This window comes from Lepisma saccharinum, chromosome 3, assembly GCF_977018435.1.
Source record: "Lepisma saccharinum chromosome 3, izLepSacc3.1, whole genome shotgun sequence".
Classification (NCBI taxonomy): domain Eukaryota; kingdom Metazoa; phylum Arthropoda; class Insecta; order Zygentoma; family Lepismatidae; genus Lepisma; species Lepisma saccharinum.
The window spans coordinates 4,119,087-4,144,393 of NC_139231.1; the positions used below are offsets into that span (position 1 = coordinate 4,119,087).

At 38.7% G+C, this 25,307-nt stretch overlaps 1 protein-coding gene across 2 annotated transcripts in view; it reads right to left on the reverse strand.

Moving 5' to 3' along the window:
• Positions 1–5,695: 5,695 nt before the first annotated feature.
• Dp (transcription factor Dp) overlaps positions 5,696–25,307 on the reverse strand; it is an 89,296-nt gene continuing 69,684 nt past the window's right edge. For both annotated transcript variants that reach the window (XM_083118293.1, XM_083118292.1), the window contains exons 8-11: positions 21,534–21,682; positions 19,865–19,947; positions 15,893–15,976; positions 5,696–7,744 (exon numbers count right to left, since the gene is read on the reverse strand). In XM_083118293.1, the coding sequence (XP_082974419.1) occupies positions 7,512–7,744; positions 15,893–15,976; positions 19,865–19,947; positions 21,534–21,682 (549 nt within the window). In that variant the 3' untranslated portion in view covers positions 5,696–7,511. The remainder of the gene's footprint in view (positions 7,745–15,892; positions 15,977–19,864; positions 19,948–21,533; positions 21,683–25,307) is intronic.

Consider the following 25,307-nt stretch of genomic DNA (forward strand, 5'->3'; position numbering starts at 1 on the left):
TAATAAACAAATATTTTTTCAGATTTTCCTGTATTTATTTATGCTTATTTTTTCATTTTTTGTGCTCATTTTACTGTTTGATTGTGCTTATAAATCTGTGCTCTAATGATAAACAATGATATGGGTAGGCTTATCAGAGGCTATGGTGACTCGTAATTTTTATTTACAAAAAAATATATTGTGCACCTTATCTGGATTGATTGATTGGGTTTATTTTACTTTGTTTTTCTGCTACTTTAGGCTAATCATTATATGAGTGGGTGATGATATAATGGACACACTCAAAGAATGTCCAGGCTATAATTCGAACCCAGGAACCCTGGATTCCTGGCATGCTTCACACAATAGCATGACAAAGGATACGTAAATATCTGAAATTGGTCATCTGTAGTAGGTTGAAGGTAAATTCTTATTAAACATAAAAACAAAATATAACGTGGGGAAATGATTTTCCGAAGTGAATAATGGCAAAACTGGTGGAGAGAAGTCGTCGGTGTTGGGCGGTCCACTAAGAAATTGGGTACGCTCGTCAAAAAATCACGCGGCAATGTTGTGCAATGTCGGTGCAAGGGATTCCCCAAAGGATGTGAACGAAGATGTTGACGGGAGTGGGGTGGGTGTGTGTTCTGCGTGAGCTGGTATCGATGAAAATTGGCATGTGTTGAATGGCACCAAAAAACAAAGAAAATTTCCTGAGCGAAGGGCACCATGACGTAAAAATGAACTGTCATACGTAGGTTGCATACCCTGAAGGGCAGATGGGTGTCCGTGTGATCTGACGTTAAGTACCACATTTCCCGCTAGGGGCGCCAACAGTGTAGGTTTCCTCATGAAGGAGCGCATGTGTCTGTGCCATTTGTGCTTCAGGTGCTGTGCCAGCAGCAGGTTGTTTAACATTCATGGTTGAATGGAAAGACGTGAGGTTCTTGGACAGTAGTGTTGGGCAAACATTTGACCTAGCAGTGTCACGTGTTAATTCTTAGCCACAGCCCATCGTGTTCTTTGAAGTGTACTAGTGTTAACGGCCATAAACACTTGTAGCCCGGTATAAGGGACGGCTGCATACACGTCCCAAGAGTTGGTGGACATGCATCTGATTTATGGGGAGGCTGGAGGTAATTAATAGCTGTGCTGCAAGGTGTCTGCATGGGGCACGTTTTCCAAATAGGGTGTTACCATTGCACACCTTATTTCAAACTGTAGACACTCGACTTCGGGAAACAGGATCAGTGTTGCCACCTCGTCGAGAACTTGGACGACCGAGAAGTGTGCGAACACGACGGTTTGTGGAAAATGTGCTAACTGCAGTGATTGATCATCCAGGCACCAGTACATGCGCACTAGCCCACGAATGAAACACCTCCCATGTGAATGTGTGGCGAGTTCTGGCAGAAGAGGGGATGCACCCGTACAAATTGAAGAAAGTGCAAGATCTTTTACCTCGGGACTTTGGCCCACGTGCGGACTTTTGCCAATGGTTTGTTCATCAAATTGAAACTATCCCCAATTTTCAGAATACGGTAGTATGGACTGATGAGGCTATCTTCACGAAAACTGGTTTGTTCAATAGTAAAAACAGTCATGTGTGGGAACATGAAAATCCACATGCACTGCTAGTGGCACATCATCAGCACAGATTTGCAGTGAATGTGTGGTGCGGGATACTGCATGACCATTTGATTGGACCGTACATTCTCCCTGTTTCCCTATGTGGACCCACTAATCAAGCATTTCTCAGTGAGATTTTGCCTGAACTACTAGAGGACGTGCCCTTGGCACTGAGACAAAGACTGGTTTCAACATGACGGTGCACCCCCACATTTTGATCGGAATGAGCACCTATTCCTCAATACCGTATTCCACAACCAGTGCATTGGCAGGGGAGGGCATGTGCCATGGCCACCCCGATCACCTGATTTTACGCCCCTGGATTTCTTCCTCTGGGGAGAGATGAAACGCCTCGTTTACAAAACACCTGTCGTGTCAGCCGAGGACCTCGTTGCCCGTATCAATGTAGCTGCAGCATCGATAGCAGAAATGCCGGGGTTGTTGGGTTGCACTAGACAATCCTTCATTCGCCGTTGTCACCTCTGCTTGGAAGTACATGGCGGACACTTTGAAAACCATCTGGGATGAGGTTTCCTTCACATCTCCATTAAGCATACTGTGTGCCCTTCAGGGTATGCAACCTATGACAGTTCATTTTTTTCGTTTGTACGTCATGGTGCTCTTCGCTCAGGAAATTTTCTTTGTTTTTTGGTGCCATTCAACACATGCCAATTTTTGTCGATACCAGCTCACGCAGAACGCATGCCCACCCCACTCCCGTCAACATCTTTGTTCACGTCCTTTGGGGAATCCCTTGTGCCGACATTGCCGCGTGATTTTTTGACAAGAGCGTACCCAATTTCTTAGTGGACCACCCAACACCGATGACTTCTCTCCACCCATTTTGTCATTATTCACTTCGGAAAATCATTTTCCCACGTTTTCAAACGTCAACAACTCGGCAACAAAGCTGTTTCCGGAATTTTGTTACATGAACTTCCCACCTTATTTTCACTCGTACAATCACCTCCCAAGCATTGTGAACGAACGTAGGAAACACCCTGTATATAAAAGTGGATGTGTATGCACGTTTGTTCCAGTATAACTCTCAAACACCTGGAGCAATTTCAACGAAACTTTGTACACATATCACTTGCAATCTGGAAAGAATACTTTAAGGTAAGACACCCCTAGGAGTGGGAAGGGGTGACTTAAAAATAATCGAAAACGACCGCACACACACGAGAGACTTCAATCCCGCACAACAATAGTGTTTCTCGGGTTGTATAACATTCAGGCTGATATGACTGTTGCGAAAACTACCGATAGTGTGGAATCCATAGTTTTCGGAGTCTCTCCCAATGCCATTCAACTCAAAGTTTATCACCTATTGGCATTGGGGGGGGGGGGGGGGGAATAAAATGTCAAACATGACCTACCTTAGTATCAAATCCATAGAATCCACACCCAGAATGTGTGTCCTTTTACGTTTTGGCAACAGTGTTGTGTACGCAGCTCATGATTAAATTACGACTTGGTTGGCATTCATCTTGTATTAAAGCTAATTCCAGGAAAATAATTGGTTGATAAGCATAAACTAGTAAGGGCTGATGCAAATACATTTGTGTCAGTATATGTATACAGTGTGATTTGAACTTGTGTGACCACACTGGGTAGTCTGCAAATTTTTTTTTTATTTTTTTAAAAAAGGTCCTATTTACATCTTGTATTGGACTAGGACAGATCTAAATCCACTTCTCCCCCCCAAAATATCAAGCATGTACAAGGTGTGTACAATGAGTTTGTTCCCTGACCCACTTCTGGTAACCGTATCTGGAAATTTCTTCCATCACTTTTCAACGCTGCAATTCCAATAGAATATAATACCCTATATTGCTCCTGTAACCAACCCTCCACAGCATCCATGGCATCAGAATCGTTGTGAAATTTCTTACCACCGCAGCTCTAACTAAAGTTCAGGAAACGGGTAGAAGTCCATAAGAGCCAGATCTGAGAAATAAGGTGGGTGAATGTTGCAAACACTTGTTTTTTTCAGCATCTGTCAACATTCGAGGCACCCGACGACAACTTACTCTTTTTAATCCAAAGGGGTTAGTGAAAATAGTATGAATGCTACCCTTTGATATGCCAACAATGTCAGCAAGTGTCATAGTGGTGAATCTCCCATCGGTGTAGAGTAGTTGTTCCACATGATCAATAGTTTTCTGTGTAATAGCTGTTGATGGCCTTCGGGAATGTTGTTCTCTCGACCTCAGCTGAATTTCCTATGCCACTTATTTACTGTGGAATATGAAGGTAGGTCTGCACCATATCACTGTAGGCTTCTTGAGGTGATAACTTTTCAACTTTTCCAGGTACTTGATTAAAGTTCGCAATTCTGATGGCTTCATTTTCCAATCTCACCTTGTTATGTTTACACCTCTAACACAAAGGTTTATTAGATACATGTTTGAAACTTGCAACTTACAATGAAAGGATACATGAGTAATACTACAGAATTTGGTTCATCACATACAACTTCTTGTATGCCCTTTGTATATATTTTTGAGTTCATGTTCAAATATTTACAAGAAGTAACATTTTTTTTTAACCCTTAATCCCCCCATTGCATATATGCAACAAAAAAAGTATGTACCTTGTAGCCGCTGTTGCAGATATGCAACAAACAGCTTTAGATACAATTATCGAGGGTTTGCAACACTTATATTTGTATATTGAGATTGAAACACTGGCAGTCCATTCGGGAACATGTTTTGCAATCGTGTTTACGAAAATTCCAAATTCCCCCCCCGCCTCCTTTCTTGGAATATGTCACGTGTTCGCTCGGCAGTTGACCGACACAATAAATGCTTGGTATTTACGATGCTGTTTTCCTCCAAGCTTCCAACACTGTGATTTAGTACTGATAAGGCACACATTCTTCTTTGTGTATAGACCTGGTGATCCAGCTGAAGTAGTGGCTGGGTGGGGGGGGTCCAAGGAGAGAGAGAGGGGATTGGATGAGGTTTGGCTGTGTCAGCTTTCTGTCGCCTGTATGTTAGAAATGCAATGAAGCTTGACGATAGCCAGAGGCGCCAGAAGCGTGAGTCTATCCAGAAGTATAGACAAAACAAACGATTGCAAAGGCTCCCTTCCCTCCTCTATTAGGAAAGGCCTCACCATAAACAGTTGGTATCATATAACAGCTCATCGATTTCCCTAACGCACAATTGTTTCCTTCCGGACATATTTCCACAAAGAGCCGAGTCAACAGTGAAGAAATATTCACAGTAGCTACACAAGATGCAAGTGCGAATGAAAAAAAGCAAAAGTTCAGGTTTTCGCCCCAAAGTAGCTGGAGAAAAGGGGGGCAAACTCCACATTTTTATGATTTTTTCATTGAAATTCAGGGGATGCAGACCCCACCCGTAAACCCCCCCCCCCCATGGTTGGGGCATCCAAATTTTACATGGTTGCATGCACTGCTCCTGCAAAACAAAAGTTATCCGAAGTGTCAGTTATAACAATTTTATGAATAATATGCAAATTGGCTAAAATTTGCTAGAGTTTTACCTTTTGCCTTATTATTCAAATTGTATTGCACCCACGAACATGAATCAAGTTTTATTCTGTTGCGGAAGGTCCATTCTTTTAAAAAAAAAAAAAAAAGCAAAAGTTCCGGTTTTCTCCCCAAAGTAGCTGGAGAAGAGGGGGCAAACTCCACATTTTCATGCTTTTTTCATTGAAATTTGGGGGATGCAGCCCCCCGTAACCCCCCCTTGCAGTTGGGGCATCCAAACTTTACTTGGTTGCATGCACTGATGTTCTAGCTGCAAAACAAAAGTTATCCGAAGTAGATTGGTCCCATAGTGTCAGTTATATAACAATTTTATGAATAATAATAATAATAAAAAAAAAAAAAAAGTGCCAGAGTTATTACGATTTTTCTCCATTATGTATACAAATTCAAATTTCACACTCAAAGCCTCGGCGACACTGGGCTTACTTTCGTCAGACCGCGCGGCGTACTAAGGTTAAACAAAAAGTTGTTTCTGTATTTTATGAAAAGTGTGGTTAATTGTAAATGCAGGTTGGTTTGAAATGATTAAGTTAATATTTTGCTTGCAGTGGTGTGACAGACTGCATCTTTATTGCTACACTGTGAGCTATCTAGGTAGTATGGTGGAATTTTTCACAAAAATATTGAGCACACATTTATCTTAAAAATTACTAATGCTATATCAATGTCCAAATCTGGTATCGTCTAACTGTATAAAATTAACGAACTTAGCACTTTTTCATGAGAATATAAATACAAGTTTAAAAGCGGTAACATACAACATAGTCAAGTATATTAACAAAATGTGATTTTGTTTTTTATTACATGTACTCTGACGAACACAAATCAGCTGTACAAACAAACTGAAATGTATGCAGCTTTTAAGCTTTTTCTTCTTCCCTGAATATATATATATATATAATATATATAGATTTTTATATAACAGAATTCATGCAAAAAAATTATACGCAACACAATAGTACAAGAATGTGAAACAATTTTTTTTACTGTAACCAATAATAATTGTACAGGCACACATATATATAGTAATAGTCGGCCCACTTACTAACATGAAATACACAATGAAAAACAGCTGCTGTTGTGCTGTGGCTGCAGTAAACTTGGCAAGATGGGAAAAAACTACAAGAAAAATCTATCGCCATAAACAAACCTTTTTCAAGTAAAATTCATTCTTTTAATAACTAGAGATAATTTTGATTCCCTATCTTCCAATATACATATGTGTGTCTTAAAATCAATTCCATTCATCGGGCACATAATATCCTGAGTTATATAAAATGCCTCTCATTGGAATAAACATTTTCTAGAGGCATTTGTTTCATTTGCAGAAAGTTCTCCAGCTTTCTGCCGTTTATTTGTATCTAGGAGTTAAATTTACATACCATAACAGGTACATCTCGCCTACAGATCGTACATTCAAAGGATGTACTACTGTTTTATAGAACTGGCAGAAAACTTTCATCTAAGAAACCAACTGTGTGCTGATAGCGCACAAAGTTTAGTTTTGGTCCAGAATACGCACGAAGGATCATCCTTCATCACACAGATTCAGGCATTAAATAGTGATATCACATAATACATTATGGATTTTGAAGAGTGGCCCAAAATCGCTTGTATTTTGCTTATTCATCATGTGAAAGTATATCCAACATGATGAAAAAATGTTAAGTTTCGGAAAAAAGACGTCATTAAAATATGCTACATTATCGGTGAAATTTTTATACCCAAAAGAAAATTCGCAAGAACTTAAAAATTTCATTTTGTACACAGGTTGCTATAGTGTGTGTGTGTGTGTGTGTGTATTTTAAGCCATATCAAAAGAAAAATCTAGAGCCTGTACATTTCTTCTGTTAAAAAGAAATATATTCAGAAAACAACTAACCTTTCACACTAGTTAAACAATCTTCCTTTCACACTTCATTAGTAACTCATAGTGGAAATATTGTTTATTTGTACTAAGTGCAAGCAAGTACTATACAAACAGTTTCGCTAATTAATGCAATACTGATACACTTTAAAAAATATTTTCACTTTTTTCATCCAACATGGACTGATGTGTAAATACCATGGTAGCAGCTAAATATTCTTTCCAAGCAGGTAAAATATGTTGTCACACAACAAATGCTTTTTTTTTCTTCTGGGGAAAAAGGGGAAATAAATCACAGCTTTGCCCTCTGGCAAAAATATTAACAAAAAAAAGTTATGGCATCAGTTCAAAAACTAATGCAGGCCGCCATATCCAAGAATACTTTAATCATATCAGTCCCATTCTTCTTTCACGAAAATCTCACAATGTCAAATCAAGTCTATCGTCAACATGTTAACAATGCCAGCAAGTCATATCTGCACAATTTCAGTCTACAAAAAAGTTATTTATTGTTGTTTAATTTACATCTAGTTCATCTGAAATGTCTGAATCATCATCGGAATAATCAGCTGCAGAAGGGGAAGAGGAGTCTGGGCGGAGTGGGTCGGAGAGTGAAGTAAGGGATGACTGTCTCGAGAGTCCTCCGATAGCTCGCTGAACTTCAAGATCTTCTGAACATATTGAGATGGACGATGAGCTTGGTCCAGCAACTTCGTGCAGCACAGGGTCGGTCTGACCTTCTGCAAGTTCTAAATAAATAAAGAAAATCATAATCTGTTACTTTTGACACACCAAAGAATTTTTCATATTTCTCTGTCTATGGCAATCAAACAATTGAAGGTAAAAAAAAAATCTATACAGAGCAATTCCAGATATAATAAGACTGACACTTTAGAAGCAGTTTTATTTATATTTTATTTCTTCGTAAATGATTCATGAAACATAAAAATATCACCCACGAAATTTACAAGTACAGTAGTCTTTCTTCTAATGCAGGGGTTTTCAAACTTTTTGCTGTCATGGCTCCCCTCCATTGCCAAAATCTGCACATGCCTCCCCTCAATAATAGATAAATACATATGATGTGGCCATGAAAGATCAACACAAAATCTCTTCATGTGTTTATTTACTGTTGGTACACATACAAGTAATGAAAATATAACATGTGTTGGTAATGTATACAGGAGGGGTCCCATTTTTTTAATGTCTATAAGCTGGTGTCAATTCACTCAGCGATACGATATTTATGATATAAAAAGGATAAATATAGACAGTAAGAATAACTGGATAATAGATCTTAAAAACAGGCATAGCAATGTTTGGATTTCTTAATTTAATTGTAGTCATGTTTCTTCTAAGAACTTGTTCACTGTACGAAATCAATCATCAATGCTTTTATCTTTAATCTTCTTTTACAAAGCAGCAACTTCCTTTTGAAGGCTGACACCTTGTCTGAACATTCAGTTTGTGGAAAATATCAGAACGATATGCTCATTTCTGTACAAAGGAGGAATCAATGAAGATTTCAGCATTGGATGGTTCTCTCCTACAAAGTACGACTATGTATAGTTCCTGTCCCCGTTCAAAAACATGGGAGATGACATTGCAGAGGGACAACCAACGTGAGTTGCAAATATAGAAGAATTTATTACATTGTAAACTTTCAGAAAAAGAAATGTTTTTTCGGAAGATCTCATGCCTCCCTTGTGAAACGTTGGTGCCTCCTCAAGGAAGTGCGCCATACAGTTTGAAAACCACTGTTGTAATGTATTGTCAGCATTATATATATATATATATATTTGGTATGGTCAATAAATAATCGGATTAATGCATTGAAAAAGCGAAATAAAGTGACAGAGCAATGAAACTGACGGGATATGTAGGCCAGACTGGGGTACTCCACATGTCTGCGAGATGAGTTCCAGAATGCATCGCTAGATGGCAGCACTGGCAGGGAAGGGAGGTTGCGTATGTGCAATTTGCATCCAAGGTGCCAGTCAGTCATTCAGTGAGGTGAGGTGAGTTATGGCGTTCACAGTGTCAGGTGCCACAAACGCCTTGTACCGTCAAAAACTGTATCACTGGCTAGCTGAACCTCCATGACTCACCTCACCGAATGACTGACTGGCACCTTGTAGGCAAATTGTACACACACAACCTCTCTTCCCTGCCAGTGCTGCCATCTAGCGAGCATGTGGCATACCCCAGCCTGGCCTACATATCCCGTTAACTTTCATCGCTCTGTCACTTTATTTTGCTTTTTCAAGACATTAATCTGGTTATTTATTGACCGTACCAAATACATATATATACAAATGAAGGAGACAGTAAACACCACACAAAAAGAAAAAGTTTGATATTTTGCAAGTTATTGGTGGGCTAGCTTGAGTTCGGGGGGTATAGTGGCGTGCATGCCTGATATATAGGCCCTTTCCCATCGCCTACGAAAAGACATGTCTGTGTGTGGGGTAAAAGATGGATAATGGCAACATGGAAACAGTTGTTGAAGGTGGTATTATGACTGTTGGTGTGGATGGCAAGTGTTATATCAGAGTTTTGGGTGGATGTATATATAAAAATAATAATAAAAAAATGAAGAAGAAGGTAACAGACTGACACAATTGGCAACATATGCATCTGGATTTTCTGAATCAAAGTTAGTGGAATAGTACTTGAGGTTTTACATACAAATTTTAAAAGTTTAGAAACACATGTATTGCATGTATAGTCGCAATCTAAAGATGTTCTTCAAAAACAAAGTACAGCACATTGCTCTTCACCGATATATAATTTTGACCATCAAGGTTGACATTTGTCTGGAATTGCTCTCTGTTTAACCGTGAAAATAAATAAACCAAATAAAATTACAAACATGTAATTTGGATACCTATAATACATATACAGTGAACCCAGATTTTACATTTTCCCACATACATTTAATCTTGGTGGTCCCAACCCAGCAAAATGTCAAACTACTGCAGAAATGAAAAAATACCAGCTGCTGGTACATTAGATTATCAACCAGTCTGAACATCTATCTGTCAACGGGAGTAAAAAATTGAATATAGCATTATAATGACCTGGGGCCCATGTGTGAGGGTGCTTTCCAGGACATGGCTGCCATGTGGGGTATCAAAACACATTAGAATTGTCCAAGAAATGCAATGCTGTAATTAGTTTTGTGATAGCTGTAGCGGTACAGAAGTTATTGACACTGAGAGTTGCCACATCTTCTGATTGTTGCAGGTAACGAATGATAGCACGAACACTGCAATAGAAGATTGAGGTGATCCTGATAGCTGGGGAACGCAGCAGTCATGTCATAGCTGCAGACTTCAACAACCTGAAAGGGCTTCAATTTCTCTTTGATTGCCAAGTTTTGTGAAACAGGAAGTGTGGCAGACAAGCCCTGCAGTGGCCATCCGAAAACAGCAACTAAAGGTAATGCCCACAATGGTCCTCGCAACCATAGCTTGTCCACTCCCGAGAAAATCTCCGCTTCGATATTGCATCATGCAGGCCTGTGATCATGCGGGTCCATGTGGGTCCATGCAGAGTGTATCTTACGCCTTGAAGAGTGTGTACGGCATGATGGGAAACACATTGAGCACATTCTCTAGAACATACAGGTGGGTACCGCAGCACATGGTTGACATCTTTCAGTGTCAATAACCTTTGTACGTTCTAATGTGTTTTGATACCCCACATGGCCCCCTTGCTATTTTAAAAAATTGACCTCAATCCAAGATGGCAGCCATGTCCTGGAAGCACCCGCACACATGGGCTCCTTACCCTGATGTACCCAGGCAAAGTTGGATCTGCCATTACCGCATCACTTTCAGAGAAAAAAGGGTGCACTGGGACTTTTGAATCATCCTGTTATATTTAAATTACAGTTAGCTCTTGAAAGCTTAGAAACTTTTCCACAACTCCTCTGGTCGATAGCCTGGGAGAATCTTTTCATCATTCATCGCCCAGGAAAGCTTCAATACTTACATGAAATTTAAAGTTTATTTACAGACACAACACTTTGCACAGGTATCATGCTCTGGAAACTACACAAATGTGCTAATAAAGAAAATGTTCATTTTGTGCAAGAAGTGTATTTTTTAACCTTCAATAAACGGATGGGAAGATGTTTTCCCAACACCAATTAACATGCTTTCTTCAAAACTACACAAGATGATTCAGTTCTATCTTTTTTGTTCATTTGCATACACATTCAAATGACAATAATATACGCACTGTTAATATTTTTAGCAAGTAGAGTTTGAAAAGTACTTTGTTTTCCTGAGTATTATGGGATAGATTTTTTTAAAAAAATATTTTTCACTTTTACATGTAATAATGAGAACAAAAAAACATGCAACAGTTAGGTGTCCAATTTTTTATATTTACCCAATATTACGACTTTTAAAAAGGCACGTAATTTTTTCAATTTTTTTTTAAAGTTGGGGGATGAGCATTACATATCCTCAAGGAGAGGATTTACATGAATGCAAGGCTCCATTGGCTAAAGATTAATATTAATGTATTTCTATTCCATTCAGTCAGTCACTGCAACTAACTGGTTCTTTACAATATTCAAGAATTGCATTGAAATATTAAAATAACTTATTTAATAAGAACCCTAATTTTGATGATCCCACATATTAATTATGTGGTGATATAAATAAGGTACATGGAATCAGTTGAATGCTTGACAAAATTTCTTTTAGGTACATGTATTGCCCAGAAAATATATCGAGACTGCACCTAAAGTAGAATCTGGACCATTGCATGCACTGTGCCCTACCCCCTCCCCTCACACACCTTGGGAGCCACCTTTGATAACAACATGATCTGCTAGTCACTATGCTATCAATATCATTCATATGGGAAAATGTAAAAATCAGTATTCCACAGGATATGTATTCACTATCTTATACAATGTATGTGATAATACGTCGTTTTAGAAACCACTTGTGCGGGGTGATTCAAAAAGATGGACTCAATTTTGTAGAGCTATATTTCCTGAACTAGACATTGTATGTGAATGATCTCGACATTACATTTCAAAAAGGAGGTCCTAAAGTTTCAAATACCACTGCTAGAGTGCTCGCCTATCGTACAACAGCATCAGTTGAGAGCAGAATGGTTACTATGCAGCACAAGATATTTTGCATTCGTGAGTTCATTAAAATTGAGTCTGCAACAGCTGTGCAGGGTCAGTTTTGTCTTAGTTTCAACATTGAATCTCCAGCAAGGAAAAGCAGTTGCCGTTGGAATAGCCAATTTGAGCAAACAGGCTATAAAGGTAAAACCCGAGCCAACATGGCTACTGGGGTAACGTATCTATCTCTTGATGCTGCAAAAGTGGCTTCTACCTCAAATTAATTAAGATTCAGGAGATTTCATTTTCCAACAGGACTGAGCTCCACCCCACTGGCACTGGAGTGTTCAATGTTTTCTGAATCAATTTCTACTGGAACTATGGATCGGTCGCATCAGGAATGAAGACATGGTGCTTCTGTTCTGACCCCAAGATCTCCCGATTTTACACCCTGCGACTTTTTCTTGTGGGGATTCGAAAAAGAAGCAGCTTATGTACCACATCTACGAGGTGCATCCAGAAAGTAAGTTTTCCTATTTTTTTTAAAAAAAACAACACAGTTTCAGGAAACCATTTATTGGCAACAGGTACAGCAAAGGTTCAGCTATTTTTCAACATAGCACCCACCAGAATTGAGACACTTGTCATATCGTGGTATCAACTTTTGGATCCCACTGTCGTAGAACTCTGCCGCCTGTGAATGGACAGCGTCTGTTTGAATTTCTTCTTGACCGGAGATCCACTATGCCGCCAATGCATTGACTGCCGCTTGGTTTCTGGGGTGAAGTGCGAAATCCACGTCTCATCGCCCGTGCATCATGGTACCGTTGCAGGAATGTCAGTGCTGCTCCTGAACGTTTCATTTTGTGTTCGGGTGTCAGGTTTTTCGGCACCCACCTGGCACACAATTTTTTGAACAGCAGGCGCTGCGTGACAATCTCATGCAACACGGATTGCGATATCTGCGGAAAAAGGCTACTCAACTCCGTAATCGTGAAGCGAAGGTTCTCTACGATGCGCTGCCGCACCAGCTCAACCAGATCATCAGTGATGAGGGACGGACGCCCACTGCGCTCTTCATCATGAACACTTTGACGACCTTCCGAAAACTGCCGACACCAGCGACGCACCATCTGTTTACTCATAATGTTCGGATATAGACCTCACAGAGCTGACGATGAATGTCAATTGGCGCAATGCTTTGTGCATTCAGGAACTTTATCACCGACCGAACCTCGCATGCGGCGGGAGAAGGAATACGAGCTTCCATTTCGGACCACTGCTGCCTTGCTACTGGCGCCGGGCGGGATCTGTCCGCCTGGCATATGATTGATACGTCTTAGCTCTGCTGCGCATGCACAATTTACACGGCTCATTATGTTTACTTTCACGGGAAAAAAATAGGGAAACTTACTTTCTGGATGCGCCTCGTACGAACAACTTTGGATGACTTAAAGAACTGTACCAAAACTGCAGTGAACTCACTGACAAAAGAACATTCTTATTTGGGTGTGGAACGAATTTAGCTACCATCTAGACGTTACCCATGTGGCTGGAGGGGGCATATTGAACATCTATTGACTTTATTGTGAGAATAATCAAACACAATTTAAAACTTTAGGACCTCCTCTAAAATGTTATGTAGATCATTCACATATGATATATAGTTCAGGAAATATGGACTCACGAAATTGAGTCATCTTTTTGAATCCCGCTGTATTATGGTTCCACTTGTGCCCTCCTTTTTGCAAATTAAAAATTAATGGAAATTTTTACTAACTTCATAAAAAATTCCTCCTCTGCACTGTCCCTTTGAGCAGTGTTCGATCACTGCAGCAGGTTGGCATTAAAGTAGTCTGCCAATTGTCCTCAAGGTGGTCTGAGAAAACACTGAACGTTTCTTAGGAGCTCCCACCGGAGACCTATCAACACCATTTGCCCATGTTGAAGCTCTAACTTCATAACAGAAATAATAATTTGCAAGGGCTTTAGTTTCTTAGGTGTGATGGGCCTCCCAAGTAGAAGCACATAGTGGTTTGAAACTGTAGGTCCAATCTCAATTAGCCTATCTGTGAATAAAGTAGACATAAAATAAACCTCGACTTTGCCCAAGATATGTCCATGGACGTCCACAGGATTTTTTTACAGGTGAAGGGGATATATTTTCCCTCCATAATAGTTTTGCTTCCTTAAAAAACACTTTCAGTTTGAACTTATCATGTTCCTTCAATGCTGTTCCTTTTTGTCCACCACTATTTTCTACATGGTGCCTAATTGTCCTAAAAAACAGAACAACTGGGTTCGAAGCCAAGACAGGTAAACACAAAGGTTGAGTCATTACCACTTTGAACCAATACCGATACCGATTCCCACCAATATCTTATTAATGCTTGAATATGGTAGCAATAACAAAATATTAGTTAAATGTTCAAAATATTAGTTAGCATGAGGCAAGTATTACACTCCAATGTATCAATTTACCTAGAGTTTAGCTTTAAAACATTCAAAACTTACATCAGAATAAACAGAGTGTTTCGTTCAAATCTCCCCAATTTCAATTAATTACTGTGAACGAAGTACAATGAATTGTGAAATAACTAGGGCTGAGCCAATACCGATGCATCGGTATCGGAAAGTATCAGTTGAAATACAGCTACTGATACCAGCCAATAATTTTCCTGCATTTTGGTGTTTCATGGGGTCCATAAAAGGGCCGCGTGACATTCTCGCGGAGTCTAATTATCCTGGAAATTATGCAAAATTGAAACTTTCATGCTATTTTGCACAAATTATGGACGAATAACTGAAAATTGATGCAAAAAATTGGAGGATAATATTTACAGACCAATATTGATCAAAATTTTGAACCAATTTTATTTATTGCAATTCTCAAAGTATCTGTATCGGTGAAAGTATCTGCATCGGTCCAAAGTGATCGGCTCAGCCCTAGAAATAACAGTAACACCAAATGAAAGGCCAGATCTTCAAGTTTCGTTTTCATGACTTGAAGTTGTCTGTCTGCTCACTATGCAGCGCCACGATCGCATAAATAAAAATGGTGAATGTTCAACAACGCGCGCAGGCAGTGGTGTGATATGGTATGCTGAGACAAATTCTGTGATTGCAACGCAACAAAATTCCATACGAGTGTATGGAGGAGTTGCACCTGATGCTAAATCAATTAGGCTGTGGTTTTGTAAGTTTCTAACAAGCGGCAGTGGCCTAAAACAATCTGGTGGAGCTCGCCGTCGTGTGTTTGAGGAAATGGTGGAAGAAATTCGAGTGTTTGAGACTCCAGTGAATAACATCCCAGAGTTACGAACCCGCATATGTGATACAATTACGACAGTAACAGGGGACATGTTGGAGAGAACATGGCAAGAAGTTGAATACAGACTGGATATTGTTCGTGCTACCAATGGGGCACATGTGGAGGTGTATTAGTGTGTGGAAAATAAAATTTATGAGTTTTTCTTCAATTCTCTGATATTTCATCGCTCTATCATTCAAACTTTCTTTTCTAAGATTAAATCGAAATTAGGGAGATTTGAATGGAACACCCGGTGTTATGTAATCACAAAATCTAGTTTTTCACATAATACTGGTTCAAAATACATGGAAACCGAATTTAGCGTGATTTCAAAGACAATTTGATTCTGCAAAAGTCTTGTGTGACATTTTTGAGGAACCCACAAAACACCAAAATACCAGAAAAGTTGGTATAGGTAAATAAAATACTAATTGGTACTTTCCGATACCAATACAGTAAAAATGGTACCTATTGAATATAACCAAAGATACTTACGAATGACATAGCTCTCTAGAGATCTTGGCACCATAGATTTTGCTTTTTGCAAGTCAGCCTCAGTACACTGTCCCTTCTCCAATCCTTGGGGAGAGAATTAAGACTAGATTATTATTACAGACACAAGCATCACGGAATGAAATAGTTCACAACCTTACTATGCCACTCTAAAACTGTTACGTAATTTTCAAAAATACACATTTGGAGTGATAAAAATTCTGACATATTAACTGGCCAGTGACAGAACTTACGAACCTATATCATGGAGGAAGGGGAATAACTTTTCAATGGTAAATACATTTTATAATCTTCACCTTCTAACACCTAAGGGAAATGCATGGAAGCAAACAACTTGAGATTCTTTGGCTTTGTAACAGTGCAGAATTATCTTCAGAAAAAAAGCATGATTAAAATCCCCTTTTCTTTTTCTTGAGAAAACAAATCAATCAGAATATGTAGTGCATAAAATTCTAATATGTAATTCCTCCTGGTACTAATACTTGAGCTGGCTTAGTTGCCGAGCTTGTTAGGTAGTCAACTTTCAATCTTGCCACTAAAGTTTTTGGTCTGGGCATGGGTGGTCTTTGTGAGTGCCTCTTCATCTATTTCATCTAATCACAACTCATTCTCATTGTCATGATTAGCCAAAAAGTGGCACAAAAATGACGCTAAATAAAAAATATATACTAATAACAATACTTGAAAATTTCCTAGTAACTTGAAAATTAATCTAAATACAGTGGAACTCTGATTTTACATTTTCCAGTATTATATGCTCAATCTTGGTGATCCAAACAGAATAATGATATAAAATTTTTCTGCATTATAAGTTTCTTTTCAGCTTGGTCCCATAAAAAAAATCGAGGCTCAACTGTAGTTTTACAAGAGAATTTGCTGAATGTACACATTACATCATCATTTTAAAAAATATCTAAAAAACAAACACTAGCTTTCATGTAGTGTCTACATATTTTTATCTCCCAGTTGTCAGGTCTCTGGAATCAAATCATATACAGAAGGTCAATCCGCGTATGTGTGTTCGATTTTGGACTAGCACTTACCTTATGAAAATCCACTGGACCACCATCGCTTGGCCTCAATGTGATCACCGTGTGTCTTGGCAATAGTCCTAAACCGTAACTTCCATTGTAGGAGGCTACGATGAAGTACAGGAAGTTGAATCTTCTGCCAGTCTTTCCACAAGCCCCAGAGAGTGGTGACACAATGAGAGGAAAGTGCCCGTTTCTGTCGAACAAACCCACAGAAATCCATGGGACTCGCATCTGGGGACTTCATCAGTATATGGTGAAATGCAATAGCCCCAATGCCGGTGTCTGTCGCCATCTGTTGCAGAAAGTTCTGGGTAGAACGAGATGTATGTGATGAGACCTTATACAGGTAGGCCTCACTGAGATAATGTTCACGGCTTTTAAAAATCTTCCGGAGGTTTAATTTTCCACACAGGGTGCGGTTCACAGTTGACTGGGCCACGTGGAGTCGTGTGGCTATCACACGGTGCGTCGGGGGGGTTCCTGTAGTGCCATTCGATGCAACTTCCGAGACACTGGTTGCATCACTGCAGTGCACGCTCACTTCCTAGTCTCCCTGGTGGGCGACTGTATAGCTGGAACCTCGTGGTTTTTATGCCACTTCATTATGTTCTTGATGGTCGTCGAACCCAAGGTGCATCCATGTTCTTTGTACTGATTCTGAATTTGACACCAAATATTTGGTGTGGAAAAGTGCAACTTTGTAGCCCTCCCAAACACTGTTCACATGATGCACACAACACAACACACACTCGCGATAGTGCCACAATACTACAGGCTCTAACCTTCCTCGCACACTTTTAACCACTTGGATCGGTCGATTCTGTGCACAGGGGCGACTGTTCAAAATCGGACACACATGCGCGGATTGACCTTCTGTATTATACATGCGCAGATTGACCTTCTGTATTATACTCTGTCATTTGATGTTACTGTATCACTTTCTTGACTGCTGATAGCTGTGTGAAATAAAGGTGTCCACATTCACTATCATATATTTCATGTTTTTATAATTCTCATCCTTTTGAACCTCTCTTTCTAATAAATTATTACCACTGACAATCAATTTCACTTTTCATATTGTTTCTTTCCATTACAGAACATTTATTTTTCTTAATGTATAAGGAAGTCAAGAAATATACATAATAAAGACGGCAACATACAAATACACACATCAAAAAAAGTTTGGAAACACCCACAGTACGGGGTATTAGAGAAAAAATCTAAGTATAGGCATCATTGTGGAAACCTTTGACCACAGTACAGTGAAACGACATGACGATCCCAGTCAAGTGATAAAGTATGCCATTATGGCGAAAGACAGCACATGACCTGATCTCTGCAAAGCACATGGTCCATCTCAGTAGCGAGTAACGCCTCCTCGTACATGTCTCAGGTCATTCACACGTCGTGGCATACCATTGATGAGTCTCGCAATGAACTCTTGGTCCATACTATCCCACTCATCTTTTGCCGCTCATCGGAGGTCATTTAGTGGAGGGTGGTACACGCTTCCGGACAGCCCTTTTCAGCTTGTCCCATGCATGTTCGATGGGGTTATGTCTGGGGAAAATGGGGGCCAGTCCGTTTGAGTGATAACCTACATTGTTGATGAACGCTCCTACAATCCGTGCCCTGAACATGAAAGCATCTCCCACAGCAGCACGAAAAGGCGCAACAAAAAGTTCCAAAATACAGTCCCGTTATAGGCCCTTGGACAGCAACCAGTGGCGTGCGATGTCCCATCATGATACCACCCCAAAAACATGACTGAGCCACCTCCCTGTTGATGCTGCTCCACCACATACCGAGCTCTAGCAATGCTACCTGACAATCGCCACACATGTATTCAACCATTATCAGGTTGCAAACACAGGCGGCATTCATCAGCAAAGAGAACACTGGACCATCACTGAATGTCCCAGTCGTGGTGTTGTTGAGCCCACCGATATCGCACACTACGGCGTGTCATGGTTAACGGGGGCGCTCTCCAGGGACGTAGTGCATGCAACCGTGCATTATGGAGCCGATTGCGAATGATTTGTGGGGTCACGTGTACACCTGTAGCTCCAAACATGTCACTACTGAGGTCTGCAGCAGTGCGTTCGGGGGTTTCTCCGGGCAAGAATTCGGACATAGCGGTCCTGTGATAGGGTGGATGAACGGCGGCGACCACTGCGAGAACGATCGACAATGCCTTCAGTCTCCACATACCGTTTCAATGTTTTGGACATGGCAGGTACACTCACACCCACTCGTTGGGCAACTTAACGATAAGAATAACCTTCCTCCACTAAGGTGGCAATTCCAACACGATTGTATTCTGATATAGTTACTGGAGGCATTTTTCTAGCTAGGCAGGTGCATTTCACTTACTGCAACACACGGAAACACAATGCGTCTTACCGTACTGACAGCTCAGAGTGGTTGTGAGTTGCACTATTCTCATCGACACCGCAGGGTTGTGCTGCTATTTTTGTATGCTCTGCTGGTAGCATCTCGACAGACATCTACCATGAGTCACATGCCGGGCACTGTTCCATATTTCACTGTTTCACTGGTCAACTGGGGTGCTTCCAAACTTTTTTTGAGATGTGTACATGACACAGTATAAAAATATTATTGCAAACAGAAGACCTGATGAATACTATACCACAAATTTTCTCACAAATAAAGTAACAGCTACAAATTTTCTCACAAATAAACAAACAGCTTTGGACCTTACTCATCATTGTATTTCATTATACTGGTTTCTTCTTTAAGTACCAATCTGATGATACAAATAATAAGTTTGTGAAAAATTATAACTTTAAAAAATGTGCTGTTTATGATATTAATTAATAAAATAAATGTATTTTCCTGCACAATGCATGAGATGGTATTATGTCTCATGATGATTATTCCTCTCCAAAGAAGTACATACCTAAGGCCATTCCCATTCTTTTAAGAACTTCTATGTCATCATGAATTTCGAAGGTGTCGTCGAAATTAAACAGGTACTCCATTCTGAAAAAAACAAAAACAATGTAACCAGCCAAGCTATAAAAAATCATGTTCAGTACAGAAACATTGTTAAAACTGCAAAGAAATTTTTAATTCCCATTGGGAGCCACCTTGATGACAGAGTGAACTGAGTGGTCTATCTTGTCACTATTGGTTCTGGGTTTGAGCTCTGGCATGTTTCTTAATGTTAGTTTCCTTTTCACTCATCTAATTATCCTTTACTTTCAGAGTTGTAATTATTTAATAATGATGGGGCTAAAAATAACGAAAAGAGTATATAGAGTATATAGAACTTGCTCAAAATAGGGAAACATGGAAGGCCTGTGTTGCTGCAGCCATGAACCTTCGGGTTTAAGAAGGCTAGAGAGTTAGTTAGTCTAAAAATAACGAAAACATGAAACACACACACCACATAGAATTGTTGCTTATAATGAAGTTACAAATAAAGCCTACTTATTGGTGATACACAGTTTGAGATTATGGGTAAATATGCAAGCATGAGCATTGGCACTGCATTGATGTAGTTGCATAAATGTTAATATCTCACAGGGTGTGAATGTAAAAAAATTTGCTTCATAAGGGAGGAGGAGTAAATCTGAATTCAGTTACTGTGAACACCTGAATGTAAACAGCACGTGCCCCACAGCAAGCAGCATGCAGCACACAACACAAGTGAAATAATCCTGAAATCAATTGGATGTCTTAAAAACAAACTAAATCTTGGCAAAATCCATTAACATCAGCTGCTTACCTGCAGTTAAGGTGAATAAACCATTCACGTTCTTTGTGAAACATTTGATATGTTTAGAGGCATTCACATTTCATTTTTGATGGAAACACAAAATTTGAAATAACACACTGTAATGTTCGTTTTTCATGTTATTGAAAGGTGTGAGATGAATTTTCCCACCATGTTTTGTCATGAAATGATATGGAATAAACTGCAAAATAAACCCTTCAACACAAAATTCAGTTTATTTACCAACGAGACACATTCTGAAGTCTGAATTATCCCATGAGTTATGCAAAGCATGGGAAATTGATTTATTCTGCTGTAAATATTTGAGAAGCAAAAAATGGACCTCTTTACACAGGAATAAACTTAATACTCTGGTAACTGCAAAAATGTACTATTAGAAGGGAAATGTTTATTTGGTGTAATAAGTAAATCAAATTTAGGATTAATACCGGTATTTTAACACCAAAATGCTATTGTTCAGAAATCAATGAACTAACTATTCGTCGTCTTCATGGAAATACAATACAATACAATACAATTCAGTACAATATTAGTTAATTTTATGTCCATATATAAGCACCCTATTTGCTGGCCCCCATGGCGGAGTGGTTAGTGCATCACACTATGATGTCAGGGGTCCCAGGCATGGATGTTGTGAGTGTCCATTCATCAATTTCATCATATCATCACTCATCCCAATCTTCGCAAATTATCCAAAAGTGGCACAAAAGGGTAAAATAATCAATCAATCAATCAATGAGAACCCTATTTTTTACAATAAACCTTATCTCACAACTTCATGTCAAATTTTCTACATTGAATAAGTAGAGAGACAAATAATACCACTTACTTGTCATTAGAAATGCTACAGTCAATGACTGTCTTCTTACTTGTATTCACTATAATGAAGGGCAGTTGGATGGCAGAATTTGGTGGAGGAACTCCATGACTCTGTTCAGAATTTCTGTTCCGCTCCACCAAATTTTTGAATGCTATTTGCTGTAAGCAAAAAAATAAAACATCACAGGAAAATAAAAACAATAGTAAATAAAATTAACATTCATAAGAGTTCTATCAGAAAAGTTCCATGTTTCTTTTGACCAATTAATTTTGAAGGTCTACTGTCCTCATTACTGTAGGTTATGGCATCTGGAACTAAACTAATGAAGGCATTGAACCTTAAAACTTACTTGGCCAAGAGCAGTGTTGAAACACTGAATCCTCCCCTCCCTCCCTCAAAATATTCACATTATATTTATCTCGAGCTACCAGAAGATCTATTTTCTCTCTGGACATGCCCTACATTTTAAACATCACACGACGACCCAGTGCACCCATAGATCTATGTTCCTAGAGGTTTTCATAGAACATTTCTTGACCTGCCATCTCTTTCCTGCACCTTCCATTGTCAGTTATTTTACTCCTCGGTAGAAACATTTTCCAGTTGTATTCTGTCCTGCCATTATATTTGCTTCATCCTCACTTAGGAGTGCTATGTCATCTGCAAACTGGAGCATACTAACTTCACTTCCTTCAACTTCATCTCCGACATTCAATCTCTTTCTACTTCTTCCATTGCTCCCTCAATACATAAACTGAAAATCAACGGTGAAAGAAAATCCTTGTCTGACACCTTCCTAAATATACAAAATTGTTATTTTCAAAACTAATTAATTTGATATTTTACTTGCTATAACAGTACTAACATCACACCAAATTTTACCTGAAATGCAATCAGTTTGAAATTAATCCCCTTCAGGGAGATGTCACTAACAACAAATTGCAAGCAAACAGTAAATTAAGATATTATCCACACGCCTACCCACCCTTTCTCTCTGATGTGAAATTGATTGCTGTTTCCTTTTTTCATTCGTCAATTTTGATCATGGCTTTCTGGTTTCTATATAGGCTTTGAATAATTCTTCTGTCAAAGTTCATTCCTTCCTTTTGCTACGTTCTTGGAGAGAGCTGGTTACTGGCCTTATGCCTACATGCGGTGGGTTGCTTCTGCACTTTGGACACCATTCAACTAATGCAACATGTTGGGCAAACATGAATATCGACCACAGATAACTCTTGTTGCAAGTTTTACCCATAATGCTAACTTTCACTCCAGCAGCGGCATGAGAATCTGTTACACTCATGGTGCGGATGTTAAGAGCATTCACTGAAGGTTCCAGATGTATTTGGCAGATAACACTAGTACAACAGAAAACAGTTTGAGGAACTTTTATATCTAATTTTTCTTTAACAAAATGATATATATATATATATATATATATCGCGAAATATTGAATTATTTCTATTCGTGTGGTAAGTGTTTACTGTCTCTTCCATTTGTATTTATCCGCCCTTCTGGCACCATTTCTAACCCTATTCCTGTGTGTGTATATATATATATATATATATATATATATATATATATATATATATATATATATATATAATGGATAAAAGCAAGGAGGGCTAAAAGGGCTAAGTATTTTTGTTTTATTTGATTTATATATATATATATATATAATCAAGAATAAATCTTGTAAGAGTTACAGTAAGAAGGTACTCAAAACATTACTCTTTCTGTCTATTACCCGTGATTTGTTTACAATTTCAAAACTACAAACCTTTGCATACATCAAAACAATTACCTGAAGATACAAACAACATTATTCCTGTACACATATGCAGGAGGAATAACTACAAAAACATATAACGGATAACCTCCTGGAACATAGCTATCAATATCACTTTAATAAGTTAACATTTAATGATTTTTAAGTAGAAGTTACGTTATACTTTTATTAATAATGGTATAAAGAGGAAATGTTTAAGGTAACCTTGGAAATGCAGTTATTCCCAGCGTCGAAGCAACAGGGTACCATGTAGGATAGGTACTATGAAGTGAATTTCCCAAAATCGATATGACGGGGTATCACATTTAGTCCCAACGTCCAGAAGACGGGGTTATGAATGAACTCATAGTGGCTTCTCTCGCCAATTAGACAGAGTGGGGCTTCTCTCGCTAGCAAGCCGAGTGGGTTTTCTCACCCGAAAGTGGAGTGTCTTTCTCTTGCCCGTAGGCGGAGGCCAACTGAGCTGCTAGCGAAGATCTCATCTACAAAGGTTCGGCGACGTTAGCGTGAGTGAGTGGAAGCATCGCAAACTACAAAAAGTATACCCAACATTAAACAATAAATCATATTAAATTTGAATTACTCATATAATATAGGAACTTATGAACATAGAGCTGGATAAGTCTTAACTTGTGACGAGCCAGGGTCATTGCACTTTTTTTATTTTTTTGAACATTACGTTCCAATTTACAATGTCAAATGTTTTTTCAAGGTCTATGAAGGCTATAAATTAGGAATATTTCTCTTGTAGTCTACAGTTATTACAAGCATAAAAAACATTTTTCGTTGCGACATTTCAGAAGACACGTTCCCTTCATCATACATTTATTTCTAGTTTGATTAAAGATACAGTTATAACAATGGTTAAAAAATTTTTAACAAAAAGAATCAGAATGAGTTCCCAAACTTTTTGGTTTCACGGTGCCCTTAGTGTTTCAAGACATTTCCGTGGAACCCTAGTCAGAACATAGGCCTATCTAACACTTGCAATGATCAGTTAGTGATGTTAGGTTGCTTGCCTGAAGTTAAAAAAGGAACATACATTTCAAATTCCGAACATTTTGTGTGTAAAAAGTACTAAATAAGCACATATTTGGAACAATCATATAATTTCACTGCAAATATTGGAACATTTTGTAGTTCCCCTGTAAGCCAGTCCCTTTGGGAAACACTGAGTTATACAATGGATGTTGTCAATGTTACATTGTTGTAATGCAGCAACTTAACTGTGAAATAAGCAGTCTGTTTTATCATTATTTCAGCTAATATAATCATTAGAGGCATGCATATTTCGTTTTTGACGAAAAAACGAAATTTCAAAAAACACATTGTAGTGTTAGTTTTTCATATTTTTGAAAGGTGTGAGATGCTTTTTGTGACCATATTTTGTCACGAAATAATGCGAAATGAACTGCAAAAAGCGAAATTAACTCTTAAACACGAAATTCAAGGTTTATTCACCGACCCGACACCTTCTGAGGTCTGAATTATCCTGAGAGTTATGCAATTCCCGGAAAATTGATTAATTCTGCTGTTAATATTGGAGAAGCAAAATTGGACCCCTTTACACAGAAATAAACTTAATACTATGATAACTACATAAATGTGCTATTAGAAGTGAAATGTTAATTCTGTGGAATAAGTGTAGTTTTTAAATCAAATTTAGGATTATATTCACAATTTTAAAACCAATATGTCTTTTTATATACCACTTTTCATCCATTTTTTCACCGCTATAACACCGATATTTTATTTTATTTACCGCTTTTGAACCCGAAATTGACTCCGTTTTTGTACCGAAATTTTGCTTTTTTATTTACCAGAAATATGTGCCTCTAATAATCATTGCTTTTACAGAGATTCTTGATGTTTTCCATTACATTAAATTTTAAAGATGGTGGTCTACTCCACTTGTGAAAAAGAAAACTGCATAGTGGTTCGATCTTACCATTTTCATTATTTAATTTATTCCAGTGGTCTTCTGCAATGAACGA